The 10422-nt window shown below is 35.1% G+C and overlaps 1 protein-coding gene across 2 annotated transcripts; it reads right to left on the bottom strand.

Annotated features, from left to right (window-relative positions):
- Positions 1-1959: 1959 nt before the first annotated feature.
- LOC141671609 (plant UBX domain-containing protein 8-like) lies at positions 1960-8585 on the bottom strand. 2 transcript variants are annotated; one of them, XM_074477888.1, is made up of 10 exons: positions 8227-8585; positions 6253-6314; positions 5469-6150; positions 5279-5394; positions 4865-5063; positions 4516-4731; positions 4270-4434; positions 3303-3446; positions 3161-3217; positions 1960-2250 (listed from the first exon to the last, which is right to left on the bottom strand). In XM_074477888.1, the coding sequence occupies exons 1-10, from the start codon at positions 8308-8310 to the stop codon at positions 2143-2145; spliced, it is 1833 nt and encodes a 610-aa protein (XP_074333989.1). In that variant the 5' UTR covers positions 8311-8585; the 3' UTR covers positions 1960-2142. The 2 variants fall into 2 exon arrangements, with proteins under 2 accessions (XP_074333989.1, XP_074333990.1); XM_074477889.1 differs by having other exon boundaries at positions 5469-6147.
- Between the last annotated feature and the right edge of the window lie 1837 nt (positions 8586-10422).

Here is a 10422-nt window from a genome sequence, read left to right as displayed (position 1 = left end):
TAAAGAGGTCTTTTAATAGTTAAAAATCATTTCCCCTGTTAATTATGAACTGACATACTCTCCCCGTGTACATAAGGCCGGATACTTTAAATTGCCTATTATTCTTTTGTCTGATGCATTTATATAGTCTTTAGGTGCGAGTTAGAAGTTATGATGTGGGATGCGCGCAATATGAGCACTTTTAAAGAGCAATAGAAGATAGAACACCAAGATTTTGAGCATAATTGTCACATTTAAAGCGGTAGAAGACCGAGGGCAACTATGGGCACCAGCTCTTAACTTTTTTGCACAAGCGGTGAAGCACTTCACAAAAATTGCAAACTATTATTCAAAGTGTCTAACAGTCATTCTTTTTATAACTAAATACACTCAAACCCCCAAACCACCTTGCTATTGACAAGGTATGAAATCTCGACTTGAGGGGAATGGAGCGAGAGATTCCATTACATAAAGAGGTCTTTTAAAAAGTTAAAACAATTTCCCCTGTTAAATATGAAATGATATACTCTTACTGTGTATGTTACGGCCATATACTTTAAACTACCTCGTATTCTTTTGTCTGATGCATTTATATAGTCTTTAGGTGCACACATATTTGAGCACTTTTAAGAAGCAATATAAGATAGAAGACCAAGACTTTGAGCTTAATTGTCACATTTAAAGCGGTAGAGCATGGGGGCAAGGCGGGGCAACTATCGACACCGGCTCTAAAGTTGGATCTATTGACAAAGACCAAGACTTGGAGTAAACCAAGTCAAGTCAGCTCTAAAGTTGTGATAATTTGTAGGGTACTATCAAACTGCTGAGAGTCTTATGTCCAAAGTCTTAAATGTGTGGGGCTTTGATGAGGACGAAGACTTTGAGAAGTCCTTTACAGCTACTTTCAAAAGCTTAATGCAGCTTCCAAGAAAGCAAAGAAATCTTTTAGAATAAATTTACACGTATATTAACTGTAAGAAGAATAAGTTGGAAAAAGGGTAATGTTCTCCGATGAACTTTGACATGTTTAACACAAGTAAAAATATTAAGATGCAGAAAACTTGATCTTCTTGCTCTACCTATATAATTAACCAATATGGGTTTGTAATTTGAAAAGTAAATATTGATGTGATTCGGTCCCTGGGAGCTACTTCTGGAGTTCGAATGCAATTTCAAGATAAGCAAAGATATAGTGAGTTCTCTACATTTTAAATGCAAAAACTACACGCTAACACAGCAGTTGAGAGTCTATTCTCCATATTGATGATATAGCCCAATTAAATGTATTTATGAACATCCATGAAATTAGTTTGTCTACTAATTATAAGAGTGTTTAGTTATAATAGGTGGTCTGAAATATAAGCACTTTTAGATAATCTAAGTAACATCTTCAGTTGAGATTGTAATTGTATAAGGAACATTATCAGTTTAACATATCAATGCATAGTATATTAATGAAGAGTTGTTTGTTCCAATTGAGTTGATGCAGAGATGTTACTTATACTAGCTGATAGTTTTTCTCTGATGCATGTAAACTGGGGTCTGATTCGACCCTGCCTGTCCCAAAGAGTACATTAAGAGGGGTCAGTGTAGATGATTGTAGTCAGTCTACTAATATGTGGACTGGAATAGAAGTATTTTTAGAACAGTAGAAAACAAAAACGGAGACTTTCAGAATCCGAAGATGATGGGAATGAGTCAAGAAGGGGAATGCAAGTTCAAGAAAATGAAAGAATTAATGGAATCTAATAAACTTTCTTAAACCTTTGTTTCTTCAACTAAACCCAATGTAACATCTACGGTACAAAATGGGCTTACGGTGATGTTAAATAAATTGATAAATTAAAACTAAGTAAAAAGTAACTAATTTATACCATCATAACTTGATTGACCAAGTAATAAAAACATTACTTTGCATAGCCCTCTGTCAAGAAAACAAAATAGAGTGAGTTTCAACTGCACAAACTTCAAGTTGCAAAATTTATGAGCCCTAAAATACCAACCATAGAATCGCGACTGATATGATATAATTTGTTCATTGCTTTCAGCTTAGACATTTACCCGTCTTTAAGAAACAACTTGTTAATACAACAAACAAAGTTGTTCTATCTGGGTAAGCATACTATTTAACATTCTCTTACAATTTTACGCCAAGTATCTCTGCTATGTCAACTCCAGAAACAGAGCCTCTTGTCTTCCGGAAAGGCCAAGTTCATCAAAAGTTGCTGCACTCTCACCATAACTAAAAGCACGTCTTGGATACGGCCTCACCTGTGCAGAAGTGAAACATGGTTAACTTAGTTGAAGTACATCCATTTCATATTAACTAGCTAACACCGATTAAGAAACAGCAATGTTTCAAACAGCTTGTGCCTGCTATATATCTTCAGTAAACCTATCGATTACTAAATAAAATTATAGTAAAATATAATTTGTGGCAAAGCACTATCACAACAGGCAGATATTTTCAATACAAACAGCTTCTTCTCAAGCAACTACCAAGACACTAGAAAAACCTGAACATGAGTTTGTTAGGTTTCATACACAAGCTTGCGTGTAGACGCACATACATATGTATAGCCCTTTTTAAATCGTATCACATTACGATGAAATTAGACAAGTACCCTAACTTATTATACAAATTGTATGAAATTGTCATTGTAGAACTTTAGAAGATCCATTAACAACAAAGAGTTTAAAAATGCAATATAGGATCTTTCTGTGGAACGACCAAGATTGGTTCATACAAAAATAATCACTCTTAAAAAATCAAAGGAAACGATGTCAAATTAAATAGGTATATTTAAACCCTTCGGGCAAAGCAGCTCTCTGTAGACTACTAATAAGCAAAGAAGTACAAATTACAATACCTGTATGACTAGAATGAAAATTCATTGCTATGTCAAGGGGTTAAATGTTTAATAGTTCCAGGGTTTGGGGCGCCGGGCGGTGAATATGCCTGCATGCGACACCCTCCCACCATCGCTCTTGAAAACTCAACTTATAAACACATATATTTATATACCCTATTTTTTTCTTGAGTTCACTCGATAAGAGAATTAGATGACATGTAGTGACCAAATAAAGATGTAACTCCGAAATGTTTACCTCCAAATATACAAATAAGTCAAAAAGATGCTAAACGGAAAGTACAATAAGTAAAAAGCACATGAAGAATTACCAATCTGTAAGAACCAGGTCTGACCACCCGACCAACATCAATGAAGTCAAAAAGATGCTGCAAATCAAATCATAACTCATTATTCAACTTATTATACAAACCTTAAACAAATATTGAAAAAGTATTTTCACAAATTGAATACCTGAAGCTTGTGGGACTTGAGGAATCGTCGGCCTTGTCTGCTGCCATCAGGCATCCGCACAAGCAGGTTTACGGCATTACTATCATCCGGTGATGGTTCTTGAGGAAGAGAAGCTTCTTTTAATGCCAACTGTCTCTCTGTTTCCTGAGGGAAAAAATGATATGAATCAATGATGTGTATAAACATAGAATACCCTCATTGGCCCTATCATATAGGTGTGTTTATAAGCTACAGAGTACACACACGCTACTGGTCGAGCACGACGACAAGCAGGGAAAAAGTTCAAAGAAAACACTCATTTCCGATCAACGCGCATTTTATAGGGGTAAGACTACTAATATGTGTACAATATAAGTCAGACAACCTATTACCATCTTAGTTCAAATTTTTAATGTTCCCCTCGGATCTCACAGTATCAAGTATCGACTCCATAGGTACTATAGTAAGAACCGCAATACTCCTGGAATTGGTAAAACCTACTGAATTCTTTAAGGGAATTGCGTCCCACACATGCTTCAATAAGATGGTACTGATAACTGAACAGATTATAAAGAAGATACTGGGTTTTTCGGTAAAGAAGGGAAACCTCTAAAAAGGCATGCCTCTTATTTTACCGTACGAGAGAAATAGAAGTACAGATGAAACGAAGGCAAAATGACCTGAAATGGGTGAACTAAGTTACCAGTTTGAGGAATGATAATTTGATACTTGGAGAGAATCCACGGCATATGGTTGTTCTAGAGATAGTTATAGTTAATTCACATATATTCATTGTGGATCCAATTTCTCTACAGTAGGAACTGTCGGAATCTGGATTAATGTTAACAGTGTAGCAAGTGGGTAAGGATGAAGACCATGATTAGGGAAGGGCTTAAAAGCACCTTTCTGTAGATAGCAAGTAGGGGAAACAAGTGTTTTTTTTATAAGTGTGTTATATAATACATGCAACACATATGATCTGCATTACCTGGTGTTCCTCCAATTTCCTTTGCAATTCTTCTTCCTTTTGCCTTTCTTCTATCTTAGCAAATTCTGTAGCTGCCTGCTCCTCTAACCTTCGAATTTCAGCTTCCTCTCTAGCCTTCAATTCTTTTTCCCGATCAGCTTGCAGTGATGCAAAATATTCATCATCCTACATGTACAATATATAAGTACAGCAACAGAAATTCAACAATCTGAACATGGACATGGATTTCTTATTCAAGATACACACCTGTTGTTCACGTATCAATCTTTCTGCAGTGAGAGAAGGTGATGGCGGACGAGGTGTGTGCCGAGGATAAGAACCATCACTTTCACCCAAACCATTCTGCCTGAATTGACCTGGTGTATATGGTACATGATATGCATTTCCTTCGGGGACGCTACCAAAAAGTGCAGCCTCCAACATAACAGCTTCATCATGTTCCAAAGATGAGATGCCTCCCCACTTGAACATACATTATTATGAGAGCAAACAGAAGAATATGTGAGGCAAAATTGACCAAAATCATATAAACATCAGTCACAATAGATTAAATTTTCGTACAGATCTGGTTTGACGGAAAAAGATAGTAAAGTACCTCATTTAAGTGTGAGTCAGTTTTGTTGTGTTGTGAACTAGTACCACTAGTACTTTGTCGGGGATTCGATTTTGTCATACAATTGGTCTCCGTTTCAGTTTCAGCTGAGGAAAGACTGGGGCTAATCCTACGTCTTGCTAGTGGTCGATCCTCCGCCTCATCAGTTTTATCCTGCACAGAAGACCCTCCTGCTTCCAACCTAAAAAGTCAATAACAAGCTCGTCAGATGCACAAAAATCTCTCCCAACTGTATACATATATAACATCATCCACTGTCAAGAATGGTTGCAGATTTTTAACATAAAACAATTGGAAGGTGTTTTGATCAATAGCTACAGTATAACTGGAAGGTGATTTGATTAATAGTTACAGTGTATGTATTATACATATGAATAGTTTGAGAAAGAGAAATACCTCCCACTTGATGTTAATTTTTCTACAGCTTCCACCTCAGTTGAGGTAGAAGCATACAACTCCGACAATCGACCTTTATTTCCTACTTCACGTAATGCTCTCTCTTGATCTGCTGTCTGATTAGAATTCACAAGTCAGCAGACCAGGATATCAAAAATACATGAATTCAAAAGATGTTGCAAGAAAAAACCTCCAATGACAAAGAAACAGCTTGTTCTAGTTCTGGATCCTCAATAACAGGTTGACTTTGCTGAGGCATAGGCTCGCTTTGATGTGTATAGCCACTTTCATTGTCTTTCTTGGAAGCCTCGATAGCAGCACGGATCATCTCTTCTTCTATATCATTGCTGTAGTCAGGTATGTTATTTATTCCAGGAGCACTTGGTCCAGAATTCATGATTCCGGGATAGCCACTTAAGATACTGTCATTTCCTACATCACCTGATGCAGCCCGTGCAGTTAGACCTGTTGGAATATCTTCAGCAGCTTCTTCGTCAATAATGACAATCCCGTGTACCTCTGGGCCATAATCATTTTCAGTCTCAGTAACATCCTGAATGGTGGGAGCGTGCCCAGAGTAACTTGATTGTTCATTACCATCCTTAACCTCGATGGGTATTTCCCTCACTTCTCTTGGATGTGAAACAAATGGTTCTCTGCTTGCTGAACTGGGAACTCTATCAAATATACTGCTTACTAAATTGGGAACTGTGTCAAATATACTGCTACGGGTGTCACGGTCAAACAGAGAGAACGGATTCATAAGTCCAGGAGACGGTAAAAGAGGAAAGGGAGATCGGTGCATCTCAGGAAGGACTGGATCATCAACGTCCATTAAATCCTCTTGAGGTACAACAGATGCTTCATTTCTGCTGATTAGAAATAATACTCAGTAATGCATAAAGAAACATGAATATAACATACAAAGATCAATTCACAAAAAGGAATTAATATACAAAGATCAGCACTCTTACACATTTCCATCCCCCTCCGCGAAATGAGCATTAACAGCCTCGTTGAGATTCCCCGCATGCTCCTAGTCACCATTTTAAATCAGATTAAAAATACAAGAATGAAATTGTATGCCTGCTACAAGAACAGATCCCTAATTTGAAAGCCATAGTCTGAAAAGCAGGAAATTGATTAAATTCCACTGTATGATTTAAGACAAGCAAACAGTCATTTGTCATTACACACCACCATTACACGCCAATCTACCCTAAGTTACACGCTAGCTTCTGCTTGAGAGAAAGATTGATTTAACCTTAAAACTGTGGATGCTATCTCATTCCCATATTTTGTTTCAAGTATCATATTAAACAGATCCACCCATCTAGAAAACCATATAATCCCTACAGAGTACCACTGCACCAAAATCTACAATTTACATATACTTCACACAGTCGGATATTAAATTATGTTCATGTCCAACACTCCCTGAAAAATTAATCTATTCCCACTTATTACAATTTGTTGTAACATTTCGAAGTTTTGATTACAATATACATTTTTTACATGTGATTTCCAGGATAATTATAGTTCCAAAAGAATATAATGTGCATATAAAAACATTTGAAGACCAGAATAAGCAAATTTCCTCATACACTCTTGACGAGCATTGCAATTGAAGCAGCAAACACCTTCTTTCACCAAACTAGAATTTTGATATTCCTTGTATCAAACTTACTAGTACTTTGGAGTGAGTAAATGAAAATACGCATTAACAATCTTGAAAAATGAAAATACATATAAAATCTAAACTGTTTTAAGGTACTAATTAACCAGACCATTTCCTTATCACCAAATATTTTCAATACCATCCTAGTACTTTGCCAAAATGACGTTCAGCCCAGGCAAATTGTAGTTTAGGTCTCAACTTCAATAATTTTCCAATCTATCCTTCAATTAACTCCTTTCAAGTCACAAACCTTTCCTCGAAAGTTACACGCAACCACTATTCCCGTGCTCGTATTTCATTGTATCCTCTATCTTTTTTTTCAAAAATACGATACTGTGAACTTTCCCAATTCTAATTCACCAGGAAGCATTCAAAAATAAGTTTATCACACCAGAAATACGACAATGTGAACTTTCCTAACTTGAATTCACCTAGCATCAGTCAAACAGCTTCAAACCAAAACACCGAAAATATGACAATGTGAACTTTCAAACCTCGGATCCACCTAGCAGCACTCAAGAAACAGTTCTTCACACCGAAAAACGAAACAGTTTGATAACAACTTTCACACTATTTCTCACATCCCTCCTCAAAAACGACTCACGTCGTAACCGTAAATTCTTCATAAATACGACAATGTAAACTTTCCTAAATCTATAATTCACCCAGCAGAATTCAAGAATCAGTTATTCACGAAAGTACGACAATTTTAACTTTCCTAACTTGAATTCACCTAGCAGAATTCAAGAATCAGTTATTCACGAAAATACGACAATGTTAACTTTCCTAACTTGAATTCACCTAGCAGCAGTCAAACAGCTTTTCAGACCAAAACACCTAAAATACAATGCAAACTTTCACACCTCAAATTCACCAACAGCATTCAACAAATATTTTTTTCCACCGAAAAAACAAAACAGTTTGCTCACAATTACATACCATTTCTCACCTTCCTCCCTCGAAAACAACTCAGAATTACTACCCTGAAAACCCATTCTTCCTACAAAATACCAATAAATTCTCACACTTCAACCAAGAACCTAAAAAGATACAATCTTTACTTCAAAAAACCTCATCAAACACTATTTCAAGAATATATTTAATCATTTATTCGTATATCACCCTTTTAAATTATTTCAACACATCTAAAACAAAAACCAACAATTACCACCTAAATAAAGACACGCAATAAGGACATCAAAGCAAATAAAAACAACTAATTAAAGAAAATATTTAATTATTTATGCGTGTGACTGTGTGTGTGTATTACCGTGAGTTTTTGAATGGCAACAGGCTCAGAGACGCCAGTGATGCTCATGTATGTGTTTATTGCTTCTTCATCTGCTCCAGCCATTTTTTAAGAGTGTGTGTGTGGGAGAGAGAGAGAGAGAGAGATTGCAATGGATATCGGTAGAGAGAGAGAGAGACAGAGAGAGAGAGAGAGATTGCAATGGATATCGGTAGATAGAGAGAGAGAGAGAGAGAGAGAGAGAGAGAGAGAGAGAGAGAGAGAGAGAGAGAGAGAGAGAGAGAGAGAGAGATTGCAATGGATATCGGTAGATAGAGAGAGAGAGAGAGAGAGAGAGAGATTGCAATGGATATCGGTAGATAGAGAGAGAGAGAGAGAGAGAGAGAGAGATTTTGTTGAGAGAAATGATATAGAAAGACAAAATGTGTATATGCAAGAGTTTGAGGATGATGTTGTAAATTCAAGATAGAGAGATGGGTATTTTGGTAATTAGACGCCTTCTCAAATGTTCTCCTAGTTTCCAGAAGAGAGAGCCAGTGTACTAAATATGTCAAATAAGATGAGGCCCATTCATGAAAAAAACTTCAGCCCATTGGATAAAGGAATGTGGAAATTAATATGAGGCCCATTGGATATAGGGTGAGATGTATGGCCCAGTATGGCTTTTGTTCAATACATTAGGCCTACATTTAAAACCATCATGGTCCCCGACCCCGAGTAATTATAATTCATAACAGGGAGAGTAAACTTCGAATAGCTTCGGTTTTTAGATAAAACGGGAAACAAAAGTTCTCGGTTTTAAAAAATTAAAAATCGCGCAATTGTAACTGAACCATCGGATCAATGTTGATTCTAAAAATTCCGACCGATTTATGTCGGTTCAATTTTGGTCCAAGTTCACATCGTCTAAATTCAAAATTTTACATTATCTATTAAAACAACAAATATTAAAAATATTAAAATAACTATTTAAAAAACTGGGAAGCTGCCCACAAGGGGTTGGAACCATGCTTTTGATCACAGATTCAAATCTCACGGGAGGAGAATTTGTGATTATGTCTCCTGAATCAGAGCATGTCGCTTAAATGTGGTTTATTTTGGTTCACGTGGTTTGCAGACTATTACGTGGTAAGCTAAAACAAGATGCCTAGGTTTACTCATTAAATTAATTATTGTTAACTTGCACTATTATCGTAAAAACTTATTCCCTCTATCCCATTAAATTCTATACGTACTTTTCGGCATGCTTTTCAATATTTTTTTAAAACATAACTCCATTATATTTTTTAAATTTTTTTTTTTAATAAAAGTTTTATGTTTAAACTTTTATTCAAGAAAAAATATTTTAAAAAAACATTATGAAACCATACTTTATAAAAGCCTCGAAATACGCGTAAATAGTAAACGTATACAACTCGGTGGGACGGAGAGAGTAGTTTCAAGTTCCGAGATTATATTTAAGACGGCTTTAAGACGTGGATGAAATAGAGCCACTAGTTTTTTAATAAAATACACTTGTTGCTAATAAAAAACGTTAACTGCCAAAATTTTGCGAAAAAATATATTTAAATGCTGCTTCTGTAAGTAGTCCAGCTCAATAAGAATGGTACTAAGGGCCTGTTTGGCAAATCTTACTTATAAGCCCGTAACATCTTATTGACGAGTGTTTGTCGACCCAACTTATAAGTTGAATTTACAACTTATAAGCTGATAAGTTGAATGTTGGTAACGACGTACTTTTTCTCAAATTATTTTTAATTTTTCATTTTTTTATCAATTTTAATTTTAGAATATATATTTTTTAAATGTTAATATAACTTAAAATATAAGAATTAAGATAATTATATATAAAAATTATTTATTTTAATTCATTTAAATAAAAACAATTCTGACTTATAAGTTAAATTATCCAAACACTTATATAACTTATAAGCATTTATTAACTTATCACTTATTATTCACTTATTCACTTTAAGTCATAAGTTACTTATTTTAAGATTTCTCAAACGGGCACTAAAACTTAACTAAACTATAAAAATTAAATTTGTTGCTTAATTAAAAATTATGGAATATTGACTATTCAAAATTATTTAATGGTTTTTAATTTTATTTAGCATTTATCCTTCATAGTTATATTTAATTAATTTATAACATTTAAAGTATTATCAAAACTAATTTATTTTAATCTGTCCATGACATATCCAGAATTATTTCTGC

This window comes from Apium graveolens, chromosome 7, assembly GCF_009905375.1.
Source record: "Apium graveolens cultivar Ventura chromosome 7, ASM990537v1, whole genome shotgun sequence".
Lineage (NCBI taxonomy): Eukaryota > Viridiplantae > Streptophyta > Magnoliopsida > Apiales > Apiaceae > Apium > Apium graveolens.
This window is presented reverse-complemented; position numbering and strand designations above follow the sequence as displayed.

Coding starts and splice junctions, on each gene's coding strand:
- LOC141671609 (XM_074477888.1), bottom strand. CDS start 8,310: ATGGCTGGAGCAGATGAAGAAGCAATAAACACATACATGAGCATCACT. Junction 6,315..8,226: donor TTGCCATTCAAAAACTCACG/GTAATACACACA, acceptor AATGGTGACTAG/GAGCATGCGGGGAATCTCAA. Junction 3,218..3,302: donor TCAAGTCCCACAAGCTTCAG/GTATTCAATTTG, acceptor TTTGATTTGCAG/CATCTTTTTGACTTCATTGA.